The sequence below is a fragment of the Schistocerca serialis genome, chromosome 3 (genome assembly GCF_023864345.2).
Source record: "Schistocerca serialis cubense isolate TAMUIC-IGC-003099 chromosome 3, iqSchSeri2.2, whole genome shotgun sequence".
NCBI classification, from domain to species: Eukaryota; Metazoa; Arthropoda; class Insecta; order Orthoptera; family Acrididae; genus Schistocerca; species Schistocerca serialis.
This window is the reverse complement of record NC_064640.1, coordinates 844,934,185-844,957,032: the sequence shown is the minus strand read 5'-3', so window position 1 is coordinate 844,957,032 and position 22,848 is coordinate 844,934,185. Positions and strand designations below refer to the sequence as shown.

General features: G+C 38.7%; 1 protein-coding gene across 1 annotated transcript in view; it reads left to right on the top strand.

The window, feature by feature from the left end:
* The window catches only part of LOC126470946 (WD repeat, SAM and U-box domain-containing protein 1-like), a 222,488-nt gene that overhangs the window by 115,599 nt on the left and 84,041 nt on the right, over positions 1-22,848 (top strand). The window contains exon 10 of the mRNA XM_050098996.1: positions 20,987-21,158. Coding sequence (XP_049954953.1) covers positions 20,987-21,158 — 172 coding nt within the window. The remainder of the gene's footprint in view (positions 1-20,986; positions 21,159-22,848) is intronic.

Genomic DNA, 22,848 nt, shown 5'->3' with positions numbered 1-22,848 from the left:
AACCAAGAAAGATCAAATAAATTTAAATTGCATGGATTACACAGATGACTTAGTGTTACTATAGTTCAATTATTTTATCTTGGCGGTTCGTGCATGCCCACCCAGACGCGGGAGATTGCTGCGTTGCCAGTTGTACGCGCCAAGAGAAGCAGCGCCATAGTATAGTTCGCAGACTTTCGTTTAGGGGGGAGCGCGCAGTTTATGAAGTAAAGCCACCACGGCCGCATTAACCCTTTCGCTGCTACAGAGACGTGCTCCTCGCATTCCACGATGTGCGCGATTTTGTCATCACTGCATTGCTCGCCTGTGCAGACACATGGTGTTTCGACTGCTTTGACACACTTTATCATTCGACTTCATAAAAACTATTTGTCCCAAAAACTTAATTTTTACACACCTTCTTGACTGATACCTTCCCCCCATAAATTACTTAATTTTGTTTCGATGTTCAATGCAGTATTGTGCAGCATTAGATGTAGTAAACCATTGCACGAAATTTTGAAGAGTTTGCAGAGGTAAAAGTCCATAGCGTATACTTTCCATATGGTCGATTTTAGTTGCCACTAGAAATTTCAAAAAATTACATTCAAATGAATAAAATTCATGAAGTAAGACACTTCAATATTGTTTTTGAATAAAGAAAATATTAAGCACCGAACAAGGTTTGAACGCAGAACCTTTCGGTTAGCAGCCATACATGTTAACGATTACGCTAAGGCAGCTCGTCATTCAATGCATCTCCCGGAGGATGTTTTTAATATCACGCAAAATACCGACAAACACTGTTGGTATGACTATGAATTACTCACGTTTCATCGAAGTACAATTGGAAATAAACAATTACCGCTGTTCTTTATTGTGAAAAGGCGGTTAGTGAGAATGATACAAACACCTTTCCTTGCTATGGCCTGAATTAGGAGGTTTAATTAATTAATGGAATATGAAGCGATTGGCATAAAGAATGCTTTTTCCAAACTTTCTATAAAAGAAAGTCTGCTATCAAGACATTGCTTTTGTTCAATTACTTTATTTATGACTGAACGTTTCTAAAACTGAAGACACTCGTCCGTGCTCTGCACTGCAGTCGAGCTCTGGCAATGTCGTTCTCTGTTCATTGGCTGACTGTGTTTTGTGACGTCAGATGCGCAGAACAAACCTAAACTCGGCCGCCATCATAAATGACACGCACTTTAGCTAACAACATTCACGAAGCCAGAAATTAAATAAAAGACCTACAGAATACAGCACAAAAAGTAGGACTCGAGATATAATTTGAAAAGACTGAGATAATGGTAACAGAGGCACTAGTAATCAACAGCATAACAGTAAATAACATGAAAATAAAAATAGTGAAACAGTTTAAATATCTAGGAGAAATTATAACATACAACTCAGACGAGAAACTTGCATGGCAAGAGTGAATTAATAAAATGATAAAAACTCAAAAATTAACGTGGTCTTTATACAATAAACAATGCATATCAATCAAAACTAAATTGGAACATAACAAGATGGTGGTTCAACCAGAGGTGGCATGCGGAATGAAACTCTCTTGAAACTCACTAAAAAAATAAAAAAATAGACTCGACAAAATCCTAAAAAGTAGAGAGAAGTATAGCTAGAACATGCATAAATGAGAAATATCAAAAAGATTAATAATTGGAAGTAGTGCCAAATGGAATGGTGTACAGCAAACTAGAACCCATTACACATATTGTGTGGAAGAAAAGGAAATTTTTTTTTTCACAAAATTAGGACAGAACAAAACAGATGACCAAGAAAATTTATAGAGAAAATTTAGAACATGACGTAACAAGTAGGATGGATAAGAAAAATCAAAGTGCTAGAACTAACTCTGTATGATTTGCAAAATAAAACAGAAAATTTAAAGTAACTGAAAGACATAAGAATAGGGTTCAAACCAGAAATAGACAAATGATAGAATAAAAAGGGCACTTAAATATGAGTAATGTTGAAAAAAGATCATAACCAATGAGTAGCTACCGGGCAATTAGGAAAGAAAACATATTGTAGATGATGATCAGAAAATGCTTAACTGAAGTGGTCTAATGAGGCTGTAGAAGAAAAAGAAGAAGAAGAAGAAACAGAGGAAGCTCGTGTAAGTTTTCTTTCTGAATAAAATCTTTGACATGAAGGATGCATTACAGTGACATTGAATTTCATTTTTAATTGGTGTGATGCTAATAGTTTATGAAATAACAGAATTTTTTACAATTTTAGAGTAATTTCCAGAAGTTTACAAGCAAATGCAACCGTATGAACCTTGTATGGGCCTCTAATGTGTTTTTCTCAGTTTCAGCAATGACAGCATAAATGTTTTGTTTTCGGACCAGAAGTTGGTGGCTTAAACTTGGATATGAAAAATCAGTTTCCAAGTAACAAAATATTATTGCCAGCCTCAATCTCTGTAGAAATTGCATTACATATAACTTTATCTTGCCTCGAGAATTTACATATTTAACTTTCTGAAGCAAAACACAGAAATCTTACAATGGCAAAAGCATTAAAAGAACATGTGTGTGCTGTGCTGTATTGCATATGCATTAATTGCATGCATTCGGTAAATTTTGTCTTGTGGGCCTTTGTTACCATGCATTCTGCACTGGAACATGAGAAAAGAGGTATCATGTGGACATACTTTATCTTGAAAAATTAGTTCACATTACGTAAAATTGATGATAATCTCAGGTCTGAGTATATCAACACTATACAGTATTTCTTTCATTTTGATGTAATGGTGTATAAAAATCACTGCCAGTTTTCTTTAATGAATCATTTTGTACCCAGAGAGAAATGGCTTGCTTTTGTTGCCATGTCTTGAAGGTATCTTTAACTAATAAATTTCCCCTAAATGAGAAATATTGTGTGCTCTTTCAGTACAAAATTTAATAAACCACTCATATCGTATCAGTTATTGCTCATAAGGAAACATATCTTTGTTAAAAATTTTAATTTGGTTGAAATTTTACTGTTGAAGTTATTTTAGATATAGAATCTTTCTTTTAAGATACTGGGGATTGAGATTTCAGTTTATGTGATGAATATTAATAAATTGCTATATCGTTTGTTGTGTACATTTTTAATGCCTTTTCTACCCAAAGTACTCTGTAATGCTGCAGGTTTTTCCCCTTCTGACTTACTGCTCTTAACATATGTCCCAAGGTAACCATATTAATTTAATCCTAGATGGCACTGCAGTTGGTAAAAAAAGCGTATAACTTTTGCTTAAAATTACTATCCAGTGCCCAGCGAAGTAGTACTTTAATTAATGAAAATGGTGTGAACTAATTTTTTTTTAAATAGGATCCACCTTTTTAAATGCATATAATGATTACATATAAAAAAAATCAATCCATAAAAACAAAGTTTTATAGTACTGCACATTCTGCAAATAGTTCACAGTTGGAATTAGCTTTATCTGAAATACACCATATGGAGGTAGCCCAAGCGGATTACGCACATTGTGAGGCCTCGATGAAGGATTATTGTTTGTAGTGTCTGTTGTGTTGTTAGATACTTTGTTTTCTGTTGCTGTATTAATTGTGCAGTGGACGAGGTAGCAGACTGTCCAGTTGTTATCATTGTACCAGGCTGACGGCTGTTTGTGGAATATATGTAGCAGGCAGTACAAGAACAGCCATAAAACAAGGCACACTACAGAAAACTGCTGCTGTATTTGGTAGAATACTGAGAGAGGCTGTATAGAAAAGAAAATAGGGTTGTTTGTTGCAGCCTGCTTCGAAATGTGGAATAAGTACTCGAGACTCTGGAATGAATTTCCCGTTGACAAAAGCCTAAGACTAACAGCATGTATGGTTGTAATTGTTTTCCTGAAATTTACATCTTTTTTTCCTTTTTTTTAAGAAATGGTGAGACCATATTTATCTGAAATTCAAAATTGTTAGGTGATATCCAAGTGAAATTACAGAAACTAAAGCTGTCTTCCATATTCAGTTCCTATATGTAGCAAGTTTTTTCCTACCAGCTATTCTACAGTATGTTTTCACTCATCCAAGACAACAACTGTATGTGCAAATCCATTTCATGCAACAACTAATCTAATATTATTAACCACTATAAACTACTAAACAAACTTACTATCAAAATAATATTGTAGTTTTGTAACCAAATAAGAAATTCTTTGATAAACACAACCTTATTCTGTAAAACTACAAAACATTGAGAGATGCTTGACAATGACGTCTTTCATTTTGTTTGCGTGAACCTTGAAGTATTAATATTGCAGCAGCACGTATAATAGTTTCCTCATCTCTAGACATGACGTGGCAGACAATACGAAAACAATACAACAAATAGCATTGCAGACTATGCGAATACACTAAGAAATGTGTACTGTCAGTCTGGACAGAAACAGAGTTGGAAACAGATGTGAAATACTGTAGAAAATAATGTGTCCAGTGGCATTGTGGATGCAACTTCACACAACTTTTTACGGTGATGGCGTCACTAGTGAGCTTTCGACTATCGACTTTTGCAAGCAATTGTGAACGACCCCTGTGGTGAAATGTGTGCATTTCGATTATTCATTCCTGTGTGACGTACCTGCGCAGTAAGCCTTTTAAAAGAAATGTTGCATTGAAAGAATCATATCACAGATATGTCACACTTACCATTAAATGTCAATTAAAGCATCAGTGATGAACGCTTCAAGAGACTTTATGATAACTAATGCACGATACAAAACTTGGATGAGTAAGCTGTTGCGTAATGGATAAGGTTAGCTCAGTTAGAAGTTAGAGGTTCGCAACTTGCTGCACACTTTTTTTTTTCCCCAATTAAGCATTGTTGTGGTTGTAATACAATACATTCTGCAATATTTCATGTTGTTAAACATTTCTGTCTGGTTAGAGAACGAAGGATGAAATAAAAATTTGCCTGTTTATTTCCAAATGTGTGGTGATTTTCAAGTGCATGGTAAGGCAGCAATCTAAGAAGACAGCTTACATTCATGTGAGTGAAACAAGCAGCAATAAAATTCATATTGTTCCTTGTCACAAATACCTCACAGTTTATTTCCCAATATGTGGCAATTTCTGAGTGTGTGATTAGGCAGGAACCTCAGAGGACAGCTTAAATTACTGCAAGTGAAACAATGAACAATAACATTCATATTCTTCCTTGTCACAAATGTTTCACCAATTGCGCAGCCACAAACATGTCCTCCTAAAGAGTTCTTGCTACAACTGAGGCTCTCCTGTCACTAACACATTCGTAAACATCAACTTTACATAATACCGATAGACAAATAACTTCTTCTTGCAGGGGTGTGTGAAGAGACTAGTTTATGAGCACCAGTCAGTACTCACATGGACCTCGTTTCTAGGATTGTCATCGCAGCTCATGGGATCCTTGACAGTTGATGGTGCATCATAGTACACCTTGCTGTGATCGTGTTGCTCAACATTTTGAACAATACCTGTACTGGAACAGATCCGCATTTGTACTGTACACTGACAGAACAGATTGAACACACTGTGGCACAGGATATGGAGTGGGATGCATGAGTGGCGGAAGGAAGGCAGTGAAATAAATCTAAATCCACATTTACGTCATTACACTGCAATTCACAGTTAAGTGCCTGGCAGAGGGTTCATTGAGCAACCTTCAAGCTATTTCTCTACTGTTCCAATCTCTAATAGTTTGAGGGAAAAATGAGCATTGAAATCTTTCTGATTTCTCTTATTTTATTATGGTGATAATTTCTCACTATGTATGTGGATGCCAACAAAATATTTTCACGATTGGAGGAGAAAGTCGGTGATTAAAATTTCACGAGATTATCCTGCCGCAACACAAAATGCCTTTATTATAATGTTGCCACCCAAATTCATTTATTGTGTCTGTGGCACTATCTCCAGCATTTTGCAATAATACAAAATGATCTGCCCTTCTTTGAACATTTACATTGTCCTCCATCTGTCCCACATCACACAGTGTTACTCCAGAAGAGGGCAAACAAGCACTGTGTAAGCAGTCTCTTTGGTTAATTAAATGAAACTTAATATATATTCTCAGTGATGGAATACAGAAACCCCTGGAGCAGAGGTAAATATTGATTGTCAGTCTAGGAATTTGGTCAAAAATAATAAAGGAATGGTGAAGAAGATAGCTGATGTTTCATGTGGATGTGGCTAGTGGTCTGTCCTGGTGAGCAGATCCAGTGGCAGACAGCAAGAGCCACCTGTCCTGGCTGAAGTATGGAGTGAGAGAGTGGACACCGAGACGGCAAAACAGCTGCACCCCCATCCAAGACCCCCCCCCCACCCCCACCCACCCCACCCCTCTCCCTCGGTGACCACTCGTGTGAATTCCCGATTGATTAACTCGATGGTGTAAGCAAGCCAACACATTCAGCAGAGGGCTTTGTCAGAGGCTTGTACTGGAATGAGCTGCTACTGTCCTGATAGGCTGGGTTGTCATGTAGGCACTGCAAGAACTCACATTGCTGGATTGTTTGAAAAAGCATGGGAGAAAAATTTCAGAATCAAATTCTATTATGAACTCTTAAGATATTCTTTGACTGGCTGGTAGCCTCTACATCCTCCCACTTCCACAACTGTTTACAAAAGGACACCAGACACTTATTCAGAAGGTCCAAGACCCCCCCCCCCCCCACCCACCCCACCCCTCTCCTTCGGTGACCACTCGTGTGAATTCCCAATTGATTAACTCGATGGTGTAAGCAAGCCAACACATTCAGCAGAGGGCTTTGTCAGAGGCTTGTACTGGAATGAGCTGCTACTGTCCTGATAGGCTGGGTTGTCATGTAGGCACTGCAAGAACTCACATTGCTGGATTGTTTGAAAAAGCATGGGAGAAAAATTTCAGAATCAAATTCTATTATGAACTCTTAAGATATTCTTTGACTGGCTGGTACCCTCTACATCCTCCCACTTCCACAACTGTTTACAAAAGGACACCAGACACTTATTCAGAAGGTCGGTTGCCCAGGTAATGGACCTACAGGCCATGGAAGGCCTCTGTACGATCTATTTTTTGTAGTGTTGTTAAGGGGAAAATTGCGTATGGTTATATTGTCAAAGACTTGTGACACAAATTTTCTTCTTAAGTGGGATAGTTCTAACATGGAATAATCTTTCCATGTATATTGATAGCAAAAAAGATATAAATCTAGTTGTTGTTAACACTGAAAATAACCATGAATTGCAAATAATTTAAAAGTTTATACTTAACACAAAGTCGAAATTCACTGCTTCTTCTTCAGTACACATTATTTCTTCCATTAATAAAATTCATAATTGTGTGCTTATTGTGCTATCACATGTAACCTAAGATAGGTATTTTCAATGGGGCAATCGTTGTATACCTGATACGTTAGTTATACCTGTTGGGTAAGATAGAAACAATTTGATTCTATCCTTAATTTTTAAGTAAAGGTAAACATTCTCTGCACATACATGGAGTGTATAATTTGAATACCATAACAATAAAACGTCATTTTGTAAATAAAATAAGTAGATCCTATCTTAAGAAAAGGTGTGGTAGCATACTGTAATGCCTCCAGACATTAGGCTATAAAATTAAGTAGGGGATTACAAAATAGATACTGATCCTGAACAAAAGAAAAGTTTGTTCCCAGTGGCAGAACTTTAGGAAGGGCACTAATGGTGCAGAGCCTCAAAATTATGAATGTAAAGATGAGATAGCAAAACTGGTACTGCCAGAAGGCTTTAGCCAGAACTGCCCTTTCTCAGCAGTAGCAGAAGAAATATAGGACAGCCTCAGTAACTCAGCAGAATGTAAGAAATAGACAGGAGTGGCCAAGGCCAATGTCTGCCAAAATCGACAGAACAATCCATGGCAATCTCACTGCTTCAGTAGCATAAGAAACTGTGCTGTTGAAAGATTGTCAAAATCACTCTCTAGTTTATGGAGAGAGAGAGAGAGAGAGAGAGAGAGAGAGAGAGAGGGGGGGGGGGGCAAAGGTAAACATATAAACAGACCTATACACATGGAGAGATATATGAACAACAGTATTTTTTATAACCATACAAATGGTCGAAAGATCATGTGATTATTGAAATTGGTCCAACAATTCAAAATCATGAATTTGTGTGAGCACACTGAAGACTGCATCATGAGGTGATATACTGACAAAATACAGGAATTATTTATAAGATTAGGGGACGAAAAGGTTACTCAACATAACCACAAGTTTCTAACATTAAAGTTCTCAGACCCAAATGCATTTTGAAAACCTCTTGTATAGCGAATCTTAGAAATACAATTTTTAGGAATTGAACAAGAGGTACTTGTTTCTGCTAGGCCATTTATAATGTGCATTATATGCATGTAAAAAGTTTATTTATAATTTATTGTCATTCTACTTTTGATTATAGTGGAGTAAATAATATTGGCACACGAACTAGTGCTCAGGATATGTAATGGCAGCAGATCTGATAAATTCTTCAAACTGCCCACCTTCTCTAGCATCATACCTCCACAAAACATTCAGGTATACCTTAAATCTCACTTAAACTTGCGTAGAAATCTGAACATGGATTCTTGGAACCTTTAGCCTGCATCTGACCATCCCTCATCTCAGTACGACTCTGTCAAGTCCCTTTAGCAGCAAAAGAGCACATGAAAAATTCTGATTAATCTAAGGAAAGAGGATTTGAAAATATTCTAGTACAAACTTATTATACTTCAGTGCACTACAGACAAGACCTGGTTTCAAACAATAATTTCGATATGTGCTACTAATATGACAGTACACCAAAAGTTTAATATCTCACCACAATTCATTAAATCATTAAATATTAGGCCTGAAATCCACTGGCACAAAATGTAGATCATATACATGTGTAGTCTATTAAATAGCCCTCAAACTCTCTTAAAGAGTTTAACACAAAGCAGTTCTATGAAGTCATGTCCCTCAACATGTCTCCATCAGATTTTACAGTTAGCACAAGAGCAGTAAAAGTATATGTAGTTGATTATAAGTCACTAAAGCAATACAAAATTAAAATAAAAGATATGTAAAAGCTTCTCAGTAGTGTATGCTCGAAGTACATTAGTTACATGTCAGTAATGCATACCGAACCAGGTAGTACTGTGCTTAGCACACTGGACTTGCATTCGAGATGATGACAGTTCAGATCCATGTCTGGCCATTCTGATTTAGGTTTTCCATGATTCCCCTAAATCACTTAAGGCAAATGCCAGAATGCTTCCTTTGAAAGGGCACAACCAATATCCTTCTTCGTCCTTCCTTAATCCAAGTTTGTCAACAGGACATTGAACACTAATTGTCCTTCTTCCCTTCAGTGATTCAGAACCGACACAAATGAAATTCAAGATTAGCATTCACAAAATTATTTGAGATGGTTGCAATCTGTGTGTAATAGATTTATTATATAGTTCTTTAAGTTTAATGTTTTATATGGTAAATAAATAGCAACTTACCAATGGTTGAAAATTGATTATAGGGGAAAGGAAAAAAATACACAAAGTTTTCTGTAAGATTTTGAAAGGATACATTCAGAACATGGCTTAGCCCAGCACAAGTACACATGCAGCATTTTTACAAATGTCAGACGACAGGAAACAGTCACGTGGGTGGTGTGGTGTGGAAGTGGTAAGTGTCGAGAAATGTAATGGCAGCACTGCAAAACTAGTGGGGAGGAGATACTTTTTGCAATACAAGACGTAGGTTTCACCAAAGGGGTAAGGAGAGGAGGGATAGACTGTTAGAGGTGTGGGTGGACAGGGGTGGAGAGGGGAGAATGTGCAGTCACTGGGGAAAGAGAGGAGGTAAGGCCTTCTGGGGTGACAGAGGCATGATGGAGAAGAGAAGAGGAGAAAAGAGGGGGGGGGGGGCAGTGTGTCCAGAATTCGCAGATACATGTGTGCCCGCCAAAACGACACCGTAAAAAGCGTGTGCTTTGTTGAACAGCTGGAGATATCTTATCAGTTACATAACATCAGCTGCACATAAGACAGAGTAAGGCACTGTTATTTAACAGAAGACCAACCATCAGTGTTAACTTGTAGAGGCATATTTGAGACTTGAATGGCTTTTAGTTGAAATGGAATAATCAGTACAGTAAAATTTCATCTTTGTAAATCAGGTAGAAAGTAGTGGCTCAAACGAGCAAAACAAACAATCAGAAAGTTTCAACTTGAAACAACAGGTTATAGAAATAAGGTGACATATTTCATCTCTGTTTTAAGATTTTTATGTTGGTTTAGTGCATCTGTGTGGTGAATTTCAGCAAATAAAAGGTTCCAAAACTATTGGCTGCCAACCTTGGGAATTTAACGTTTGCACAGAAACCACAACAATGTCATGTCAATACAAAGAACATTTTGATGTGGATGGGATGCAGTAACTTAGACTTTAGATGAAATTACACTGGTTAAAACAAGCAGGTAGACACAAAGTGCTTACTAATCTCATCGAACACTGGGCAGGAAAATTTTATGAAGAAATGCAGAAGGAAAACAGTCATTTCAGTGGACATAAAAAATTAAAAATGTGCACAATTATTTTTAACTCTTATGAATGATGCCATGAAAGAAAGGAACAGAAATAAATGCTTCCAATGCTCATCTGCAGAGCGATGCAACATTAGTTGCAAAGAATGAATTCAGTTTGGGGTATAATGTTCCATTGAAAAGAAAGAGTGAACAGAATGGACACTGCAAAGAGAGGGGTGGACTTGGCAACGAAGCTTAACACTCACAACATGAAGTTGTAAGAGGAGACTTGATACATTCTTTCATCACCTTAGCACAACAAATGAGTGATGCCTAAAAACCTACTGTCACATATTTGTGATCTAGTCATTCAAAAGCAAGTTGGATTCTGTCCCACAGAGCTCATTAATATCTGTAACCACTGAAGAGTCAATAAAGGTCATGAGTGATTATAGCAGCTTAAAATCTATAGACAATGTAAGAGCCACCATAGTAGATATACACATGGAAAATCCTTCTCACAAAGTTAAAACAAAATTAACTATGAAACAACCACTGGACAGAGAAAGAGTATCTCAGTTTCAAATCTTATCTGTTCATAACTCACCATCAATCCTACCACTATATCGTGAAACGTGCGTTGAAAGCCAACAGCAGATGATACAGGTGGACTTTGCAATAGTTAATTAATCAATCATATTCTCAGTTACTTTATATCGTGCCATATTATTATCCCCAGTATTCATCTTACCATATTTCTCATAACAATACTTTGTTAACTTCATATGCCATGGCTTCCTTTTATCACGTAACACTCAACAAACCTTCACTGCTCCCTGTGCTAACAGCCAAAAGTAACCCAAAATGACAAGTTGTATTAAGCATCTAGAATGAAATGGTATAGTCTATTACAACATTGGCACTTCGTCTCATCCTCACATCTTGCAGGGTGACAGTGCATCAATCAATCTGTAGCCTCTTGAAAACAAAATATCACCATGTGCAAATTTGTCCAGTTTACAAAGCGTGAAAAAGACAGCAACCAAAATATAAAAGGTGGAGGGGAAGAATCCGCTCTGTTATTTCATAGTGGTCCCTATCATGTATACGATAGGGGCAGGACTGTGAAATAACTTTAAACAGTTTTAGAATACAAGAAAGAAATAATGTAATCATTACTTACAGAGAAAAAACAGAAAGAAAAAAAGGAATCTGAGACAGAGAAGGTAGAAGGGAAAGGATTTAATCCTTTGCTCCCAAAATCTGATAGGTCACACAGTGTTCTAGTGGCTTCAGCAACACAGGTGCTAGCCTAAGGTCACATAATCCCTTTTGTAATTAGATTGACACAATGGAAATTGAGAAACTTAATGGCTTTAGGTTTTCCTTTCTGAGTCTAGATGCCGGTATAGCATCTGCTCCTGGCCCTAAAACAAAAACTCACTCACACCAAGGCTTAAGGTTTAGGCACATACAATTTTGACTGTAACATAGATGCAGTTTAGTGGGGAGAGGAAGGGGGGGAACATGACCCTTAAGCCCTCACAGCTGTTCATGGGGCGGGAAGGGGGGGGGGGGGGGGGGGAGGACCTATGCTCGGAAACAGCCCACAGAAACAGTGCCTGATAGGAAAAATGAAATACAAGAGAAAAGATTGTGACATGAAAGCGAAACAGAAGAAAATGTCACAATCACCAACTCTGTGGTCACTAAGCCATGTCTTGCGAGCTGCAGGGTCCTGGAGATCATCATCAAAAATATCATCTAAAAAGTACCCATAGTTAATATGCACAAAATATGAAGGCAACTGACCACTATAAATCAAATGGGACATATCGTCGTGTGACAAAGTGCTGCTAATAGACCATTACGTAATATATAAAAGCTGTCTCTCTAAAAACATTAAATTTACTAAGGCTAAATAAATGAAAATTCTCATATCCAGTCTAGAGTCATAATTTAATTAAGTTAACAATGTGTTTCCATTTTAAATTGAATGAGCATGTGAGAACTGTGGTAAGGAACACAAATGGTCAACTTCAGTTTATTGGGATAATTTTAAGAAAGAGTGGTTCACCTGTAAAGGAGATTGAATATAGGAGGCTGGCATGACCTCGTTTTGAGTACTGCTAGAGTGTTTGGGATCCACACTAGATTGGGTTGAAGGAAGACATCAAAACAATTCAGTGGTGGGCCGCTAAATTTGTTACCGGTAGGTTTGAATAACATGTAAGTGTTACCGAAGAGCTTTGGGAACTTAACTTGTAATCCCTGGAGGGAAGGTGATGTCCTTTTCGAGACACACTGTTGAGAAAATTTAGAAAACTCGCATTTGAAGCTGACTGCCACATGTGTAGACAGCTGGGTGGCAGGCATGTGGCACCCAAATGTGTGTGGCACAGACTCAGTGGCAGCTGCCGCCCACATGGTGGCAAGGAAGAGATGTCCCTGATACTGAGGCCAGGACTCTCAGGCCCAGGACGTGGGCTGATTCAGTGGTTACATACCTGTTAAACCGTGGGGTGCCGAGTGTCTTGGGCTGCAACGTCCCTGGCGAGGGTGGGACATATGGCTACAGCAGGTTACCGGTGCAGCCCAGGCGAAGGCAGCACAGTATTGGTGACAGATGGACCACAGTGTGAGGTTTGTGGCATCGAACGGGCCACATGACTGAGCAGCAGCAGCAGTAAGCAAGTAAGTGATGGCATGGACAGCTTGGCCAGCAGACCAGGCAGGCATCGAGGTAGTGAGGCCGACAGGTCCAACTGCGTGACAGTGTGTGGGATGGCACAAGTGAGCCCAGCAGCTTGTTTGACAGGAGCAGCAGGCAGGAAGCCAGAGGGCTGTGCCAGTGGCAACGTATAGTTAACAGGGCAGTGCTACTTGCCAGCACTGTCGTCGGATGATCTGTGCCAGCTTATACAGCTCACTCGTGTGGTCTGCCTTCCCAGGCAGGTGCTGGCGAGCATGCTGCACAAGTGCAGAAGGCATGTGGCAGGACGGTATACCTCACTGCAGCGAGTGGCGCAGTTGGGCTCTGCCCTGAGCACTGTAGAGGAATGTGCAGATGTGGTGTGTCCCAGACCACACGGTGAGATGCTACATGGATTCCAGACAGTGACTGTGGCAACTCTTGTTAACTGGCCACACGGTCTCGAAAGTGAGCTGACGATTTTGTGGTCACCCTACGGACTGAACTGTGGATTAGATGCTGTTTCTGAAGCCAACTTGTATGGGGTGCGAAGTGGGATGAGTGAATATCGGAAGGGAGGCAGCAGAATAAATGAGTTAATTAATGAAAACTTAGAATATATTATCAATTACAGAATACAGGCCAAGTTCCCTTGCACCTTTCTCCAGTTGTTGATAGGCCTCACCTAGCACAGCAGTGTTTCGTGCGAGTAATGCCACATCGTCAGCGTAGGTTAGGTACTGTAGTGAACGATTTAAGAAGGTTCCTCCTTTATTTAACTCTATCTGACTTATGACTTTTTCTAGGCAAAGGTTGAATAGCGATGAAGAGATATCGTCACCCTGTCTAAGTCCCTTCTTCACTTCCACTTCTCTGGTGATTTCGCCCAGTATTTTTACTTTACAGTTGGTTTCGTTGAGGGTCATCATAGAAAGTTTAATGAGCTTCTTAGGTATTCCAGCCTCTTCCATTACATTCTGCAATGTCACTCTTGAGATGCTATCATAGGCTTGTTTAAAGTTGATATAAATCTGGTGTATGTTAATTTGATGTTCGTAACATTTTTCAAGTAGTATGCGCAATGTGAATATCTGGTCAGTTGTTGACCTATTTCTTACAAAACCACTCTGATAGTCTCCAACTCTCTCTTCCACATATGGAGTAAGCCTGCTGGTTAGAATCTTGGAGAAAACTTTATATGTAGTATTTAGTAGGGAGATTCCTCAATAGTTCTGCCAGTTTAATTTATCTCCTTTTTTATGTATGGGGCACATTATAGCTGTTTTCCACTCCTTTGGCATGCTCTCCTCTTGACAGATATTCAGTATTATTTTATGAATTGTTTTCCACAGAGTTTCCCCACCATATTTGAGAAGTTCAGCAAGGATCTAATCTTCTCCAGGCACCTTATTGTTTTTTAAGGTGTTAATGGCTTGCATCGCTTCCCCCAGTGTAGGTTCTGGTGTTGAAACCTCTGGTCCATAGTAAGTTAGTTCCACCAGTTTTCTTGTTCCAACCCTTCTACTTCTGGGTTCAGTAACTCTTGGAAGTATTCTGCTCACCTGCCAAGTATTTTATTACTCTCCCGTATCAAATCCCCTTCTTTGTTCCTACACACATTTGTTCTGGCTTGGAACCCGGTCTTTCCTTCTTTAATCTTTTGGTACATTTCATGACTTTGCTTCTCTTCTCCTAGCTGTTCAATTTCTTTCAGTTTTTTTCTTTTCTACTGCTCTTTTCTTCTGTCTGCAGAGCCTCTTCGCTACATGGCACTTTTCATTATATTCATTTAGATTTGCTTGAGTTCTTCTCTGCAATAATTTCATTTGTGCTATATTACATTCCTCAATTCTTCTCATACATTCTTCGTCAAACCAATCTTCCTTCCCTTGAGCCCATTCATGTCCTAAAACCTCTCCAGCTGCCTCGAGGATTGCAGCCTTACATCATTTCCACATTACTTCTATATGTTCGTTTTATGTCTCAGTCTCATTCCCCTCTTCTATTATCATCTAATATGTTCTCTGTATTTCTTCTAACTTCAGTTTCTTAATGTCAAACCTCTTTTGTTTGTGGCCTTTTTGTTTACTCAATAGTGAGAGCCTTTGTCTATATTTAATTCTCACTAGATGGTGGTCTGAATTGCAGTCAGCTCCACGTTGGCTCCTAACATCCATTATGTCCGATCTGTGTCTCCGATCAATCAATATATGGTCTATCTGATTTCTGGTTTGTCCATCTGGCGAAATCCATGTTTCTTTGTGTATTTTTTTGTGTGGGAAACATGTACTGCTGACAGTCATGTTTTTGCTTATAGCAAAATCTACAGCCCCAAGTCCATTGTTGTTTGATATTTCATGGAGGCTATGTCTTCCTATGGTTGGCTGAAAGGCCTCTTCTTTTCCTATTTCTACATTTAGGTCTCCTATTAATATCTTGACATAATGTTTGGGAGCCTGATCATACAGTTGTTCTTTGCTATAAAACTTGTCCTTCTGTTGTTCATCTGTCTCCTCTGTGGGTGCATGTACATTTATCATTGTAATGTTGAAAAAATTTCCCCTTAATCTTAATATGGACATCCATTCATTGATTGGTTGGAAGCACATCACCACATGTTTCAGTTCTTTAGCGACCACAAAACCTGTTCTAAAGGTATTCATCCTCCCGCCACTATAGAAGATAGTGAAATTTCCCACGTCCATTATGTAATTCCCCTTCCACCTAATTTGGTGGAGAGCCAATATTTTTATACTGTAGTTGTTTACTTGCGTTTGCAGCTGATGTAGGGCTCCAAATTGGTATAGACTCCGCACACTCCATGTTCCTATGCACATATCTCTTATCCTTTTTTTGTTTGCGAGGGTCATCATCAAAATATCTGTCTGGCTTATTCCTTTGCTAGCATTCGCAACAATTATTGTTTTACAGGGGGAGATTGTTAATCCTCTGCCCAACCATTTGGGGGGTTGCCTCTTACAGCTCGCAGGGTAGCTGGCTCCATGTTCAGGGGAGCATCCTTAGCCTTTGTAGATCCCTGTACTAACTGCAACGCAGCAGATGATTTGTATCGGGTTTACTCCCTTAGGGAGACTGGCTTCACTGCGCCTCGAGAGCCCTCCCTGCCCTATGTTGTAGGATGTTAAGAATGATAAGGGAAAGGGATAGGCTTAGGATAGGATTGGACAGGAGATAGGTCGTTGTGGGACACACTTCGTCTGACTCCTCCCCGTTGGCCTGTCCGGCATCGGTGGCCCTGCTGGTAGCTACGCTACCGCGGGCATAGCCCTCTGGATCCAGAGCACCCAAACATCCTCGCCCGCACGGGTAGTGCTACATTAAGGTGGTGTCCCCTGAGGAGTATCCATACACATCCAAATGTATTACCAAAACAAATATGAGAATTTTTGTTTTTCTTACAGTATCTTTATTTATTCATCAATCTCAACTTCATACACATGTTCTAGTGCTTTTTCCAGTCTTGGAATCACTTCTGGAACTCATTTTTCATTATGGTGACAAAACGGCACCCTTTCATGGTTCTCTTCAGCCTCGAGATTAGAAAGAAGTTGCAGAGGGCCATACAGTGGTTGAGGCAGCGTAACAGTTTTGTTTTTTGACAAAAAATCATGAACAAGCATTGAGTTGTGATGCAATTTCCACAAGTGGTTTTCTCACAATTCTGGTCATTTTCTTTTGATTGCTGTACACAAGTGCTGTCGAACTTCCAGGTTTTATTCCTAATTGACTGTACGACCATACGACATGAAGTCATGATGCACTATCTAATCAAAGAAAATAATGAGAAGAACCTTCATGTGTGCTTGAACTTGTCAAATTTTTTGTGGTCTTGGCTCCTTAGGCAATTTCTTTCTGGATTATTGGGCCTTGGTTTTGACGTTTCAGGTGTATTGTCACATGTTATAACCACCTTTAGAATGTCTGGATTGTTGTTGATTTCATTCAGAAATTCCCGAGTCATGTCTGCACAGTGTCATTTTTGGTCAGAATTCAACAAGTTCGGAACACATTTCACGCGCAAAATATTTAAAAAATTGCTTGGCATGAGCCAAAGAATATGGTGACATAATCAGCAACCTCTCTTATAGTGATTCAGTGATTTTCCAGAACCATTTTCTTTGCTCCTTCCACATTGTCATCAGTAATTGATTTGCTTAGGTTTCTAGGGCAGTCATCGTCTTCTTCAACATCTTTTAGACCCCATTTGAAATGTCTATACCACTTTCAAACTCTGGTCTTACTCGTAATAGATTCACCAAAAGCCACAGTCATTTCAAATGTAATGCTGCACTTCATTCTGTTCTTCAAGCCAAGTTTAATGCAAATTCTTTGATCTGTCTTTTTGTGAGTAAAAATTTACTGAGCACTCGAAAACATGTATAACCTTGTCAGCTGTCAATAATAAGCTCTAAACATTCAAAACAGCTCACAGCTGAAAGTGCAAACATACATCAGGAACATGTTTACCAACAAGATAAAAAGATAGTTTTGAAAATTGGCTGTGTAAAGCCCGCAAAATTAAAAAAAAAATTCTGTTACTTTTTTATCACACCCCATAAGTGCAGTATGTATGTATGTTCCACACCTTCTTCTAAACCACTTGACTGATTTCAACCAAACTTGGTACATGTATCACTTACTGTCTGGAAATTATCACTGTGGGAGTAAGAACTGCCTACCTATCAAAGGGATGAGAAATCAGAGTAGCCCATCGGATGCAAATACCCATAGTTTAGTCATCCAGTATTCAAGAACGAGAGCACTTAGAGACTTGCAAATAACGTTACACATAATTTCAAACCTTCACAAAACTTTTTCTCACTTATGACCCCCCACAAACTGATGAAAGGAAACAAGTTTATCATTTACTACATTTTCGCTGTTCATGCATTAAAACTGCAGTGTGAAACATGATAGTTTAATTTATTACTTCTTCATGTCTATCTCTGTTCACAATACATTTCACAGACAATTGTCACGTATACCACTGGATGTATCTGGAAAATTATATTTGTGTACAGCACATAGTTCAGGAGATTCAACGTCATAAACGTTGAGCTGGCTGAAAACGAAACTGCAGGGCAAAATTTGCTAGAGATACAGATGAAATGTGTATACAAATATGTGTGAAATACATTAAATATAAGTGTAATATATTTGACATGAATATACATGGGCAAAGCCGTGGGTAAAAGGATCATTCTAAACCTTTGGAATGATTTCAACCAAATTTGATACACACATTAGCTACAGACTGGAAAGAAATACTATGGGGTAGAAACCACCAGCATCCTATTGGGAGTGAGTGTGATATTGTGGAAGGAGGAGGAGATATACAGACAGTGAGGAGGAAGGAAGAAATGGACACACATAGGAGAGAGGAGGAGATGGACAGACAAAGGGGAGGTTGAAATGGGCCATTTTTTGTCTGCCATATATATTATGTTCTTCTTATAAACATGTCCCATGATGTACTATGTGCTGATCTTACTATTGCTTTTGCTTCATTTCTTTTCCAGTGGCATTGCTCTTTATCTACTAATGATTTCTTCTGTAAGTATTCATTGTATGCTATCTGTTTATCGTTAATGACTTTTTGTATCGCTTGATTCCATATTTTAAACCTCTTCTGATTGGCCCTATCTTTTTCACATAGCACTTCTCTTGCTATTTGCTTTATAAAATTTTTATATTACATCGTTCTTTGTTCACGTCTTTAGTAGTTGGGATTTCATTGAACAGTTGTGATACTAGAGGTATCCGGCATAAAACACAGAGAGTGAAAGGTTACTTATAGTGTGTTCAAAACTGGATGGCAGTCATAAGAGTCAGAGGACATGAATGTAAAGCAGTAGTTGAGAAGGGAGTGATGCAGGGTTGTAGCTTATCCCCATTGTTATTCAAATTATACATTGACCAAGCAGTAAAGGAAACCAAAGACAAATTTGGAGAAGGAATCAAAGTTCTGGGAGAAGAAATAAAAACTGAAAGGTTCGCCGATGAGTCTGTAATTCTGTTGGATACAGCAAAGCACTTAGATGAGGAGGTAATGGAATAGATAGTGTCTTGAAAGGAGGATATAAGATGAACATCAACCAAAGCAACTAAGAGTAATGGAATGTAGTCAGATGATTCAGAAGATGTTGTTGGAATTAGATTAGAAACTGAGACACTAAAAGTAGGAAATGAATTTTGCTTTTTGGGTGGTAAAATAAGTGATCATAACTGAAGTGTAGACAATATAAAACGTAAACTGGTAATGACAAGGAAAGCGTTTTTGAATAAAAGAAATTTGTTAACTTCAAATATAAATTTAAGTGTTAGAAAGTCCTTTCTGAAGGTATTTCTCTGGAATGCAACCTCCAACAGATGTGAAGTATGGATTATGAGCAGTTCAGAAATGAGGAGAATAGAAGATTTTGAAATAACACGCAAGGTTAGCCGAGAACGCTAATGTGGTGCTTCCTGTACTACTCGGGTAGGTGCACCGGCCCCAGATCGAATCTGCCCGGCAGATTACTGTCGTCGGTTGGTGTGCCGACCAGCCTGGATGTGGTTTTTAGGCAGTTTTCCACATCCTGCTAGGTGAATACCGGGCTGGTCCCCACGTTCCGCCTCAGTTCCACGACTTGCATACATCTGAACATGTTCGCACTATTCCATTAATTACACTCGACGCAGACAGCAAGGGTACACTAATTCCGTCCCGGGGAGCACTGGGTGGCGGCAGGAAGGGCATCCGGCCACCACTTTCCACTAACCTTGCCAAATCCATTCCTAACAATGCCAACCCTGCATCAGCACGGGACATGGCACCAGTGAAAGAAAGAAAGAAAGAAGGTTTTGAAATGTGGTGCTACAGAAGAATGCTGAAAATTAGGTAGGTAGATCACCTAACTAATGAAGAGATACTAAATAGAATTGGGGAGAAAATAAATTTGTGACATATCTTGATTAAAAGAAGGGATTGGTTGATAGGACACATTCTGAGTCACCAAGGAATCATCAATTTAGTATTGGATGGAAGGGGTGGGTGGGGGGGTGGCTATAGAGGGAGAGCAAGAGTTGTTACAGTAAGCTGGTTGAAATGGACGTAGGTTGCAGTAGTTATTTGGAGATGATGAGGCTTACACGAGATAGAATAATGTGGGAAACTGTATCAAACCAGTCTTTGGACTGAGGAAAACAACAACAATATTTCTTTTACATCTGTATTAGTTTTTGGAATAGAGGTTGTGGTGACCAGCCGATCTTTTGTGTAGCTTAGTTCTACATTAGGTTGGAAGGTGACAGTGGTTGTGAGTTGGCAAAGCCAAGTAATGTGAATATGAACTCTTTGGTGTAACGCTTTACTCATCTGTGGTCTGGTCCAAGGTGTAAGTTGGTTGATAGGTTACGATTTGGTTGAGAATTAGTGAGGGTGTATCAAATGTTTCAGTTGATCCCCATCTTGGTAAAATGAACTTGGTTACCTTGTGACACCATTTGAATGGCATTTTTGTTGGTTGTGTGTTCTTAAAGACATACTTTCAAAGGAAACAGAAAAAAATACCCCTAACTAAACTGTGTATCACAAAAAGTCTCCCTTTCTTTCTTCAAATTACTACTGCTATTTTTATGTCACAATGCATACAATCATGATGTGATTAAAATAGAATTCGGCAGGTTGAATTAACTTCCCTGCCTAGTAGTTTTTAGTTCAACAAGTCATCTGAATAGCAATCTTTGCACAATTTTGCAAATTAAGTATATTTTCTCTTACTTAATAGTTTCCTGTCTAAATTCCAGGGACAATAAGATTCATGTTTGGACCCTTAATGAAGATGATCAGTTTGTTGAGACTAGTGTCTCACCATTAGAAGGACATCAGTACAGTGTTTACAAAGTCAACTTTTCTCCAAGAGGTGACAAATTGGCTTCATGTTCTCTGGATGGTGCAGTAATCATCTGGAATACAGAGGTAAAGGGTTTTATTCACTGGAGATTTAAAGTAATTTGCTTAACAGACATTAAAATTTACGTTGTTTTTAAAATCTCATCATAGATCTAGCTTTATAAAATGTGGTGTAAAATCTGGATTGAAGAGGAAGCAAAGCTAGGTTATAAACATTCATATAACTGATTTTATTCATGTGTTAGTGAGCATAAAGCAAACTAAAAGCTAGCAGCCACAACGACAATAAAATATTGTTATTCTGTGTCCTGGGTTGAGGGGCGGGTACAACACTTGAACGAGATTGTGTAATACAAGAAGTTTACTTGCATTATTGACAGTTAATTAAAGATTTTTTCAATTCATAGCCACAGCACTCAACAATTTTTTAAAAAGTGATACCGAATTTATGTAGTATATTGCAAAAAAAGTAACTTTCAGTATTTTGTGGCTTACACTACTAATTCTGTTGGATTGTGCAACAAAAAGGTTTCATACTGATGCCAGCAGATGTGACCTTAGAGCTGTCATTCAGATTTCTGGATGATAGATAAAGTGAGGACCTAGAAAAAAAAGAGATAGTTATAAGAGAATCAATTTCTGTTATGTGTTTTTTTCACAGATTACATCCCTAACTTGTAATGATCTTCATTGTGTTTGTTAAATGCCATTTGCTTTATGAGTTAACTACACTGTGGAATTCATATGGACATGTTGAAAGTTCAAGGACATATTCCAAGACTATGGAATTATAATAATATGCAACAATGCTAGAAAATATCAGGACACACACTGCATTCACAGAAATCAAGTAGAAATGAACGTTGGTCATTCTGATTATTTATCTCACTTCTCTAACTGATATTTGTGAAGAACAGAAGGGAAACCCTGGATTGGAACTTTTATAAATAGTTCAGTGTGCTGGAGGAGAGAGTGGTTCAAAGGTAACAGACTACAGATCCAAAGGTCTCAGGTTTGATGCCTGGTCAGTCAGATTTTTACCTGCCTTTGTTCGTGTGAAACTGTTGGTCCCCCTTTAACTGGTGGGTGAGTGAGTTCCGGTTGTTGGAGGAAGGCAACAGCGTACCACCTGTAATAGGGCCATGCCTATTACAGCGCTGTAGTGTTCAAGTCAACCTTTGTGTTGATGACTGCTTTATATTTACTTGGGGCGAATTAAGAGTAGTGGAGGAATGCTGTGAAGGAAAGATTATATAGTAGAAAATAATTACCTACAGATCATGTCTAAATACACTGCCTGACCAATACAGTGAAGCATCTGGAAAGGGAGGAGGAAACGAAATGAAATGTCATGGTTTGAGAAGAGGATATGTGATGTCATTTCAGTGATTACAAAAATTGAGTCAAATTAACAAAGATAACGGCTATAGTCGTCTTGTCATGCAGTTCTTCTTGTTTAGTCGATGCTCCCACCCCCCAAAGAAGATGGCAGTTTGAGCCCTCTTATCAGAATAGCATTGCACCCATTCTGGCCTGGATACACACTGATTCAGTTGGGAAGGCTGTTGTGATGCCATTGTATCCTTCCCTAAGGCAAGATGGCCCACAACTATTGTAACTGGTCCTCAGTATCCCAATTAATGGCACTGGAACAGAGTTGACATCTGAGATTGTCCCAGATGTGTTCTATCACTGACAGATCTGAAGACCTTGCTGGCCATGAGAGTACCTTAACATCACGCAGACAGTTCATAGA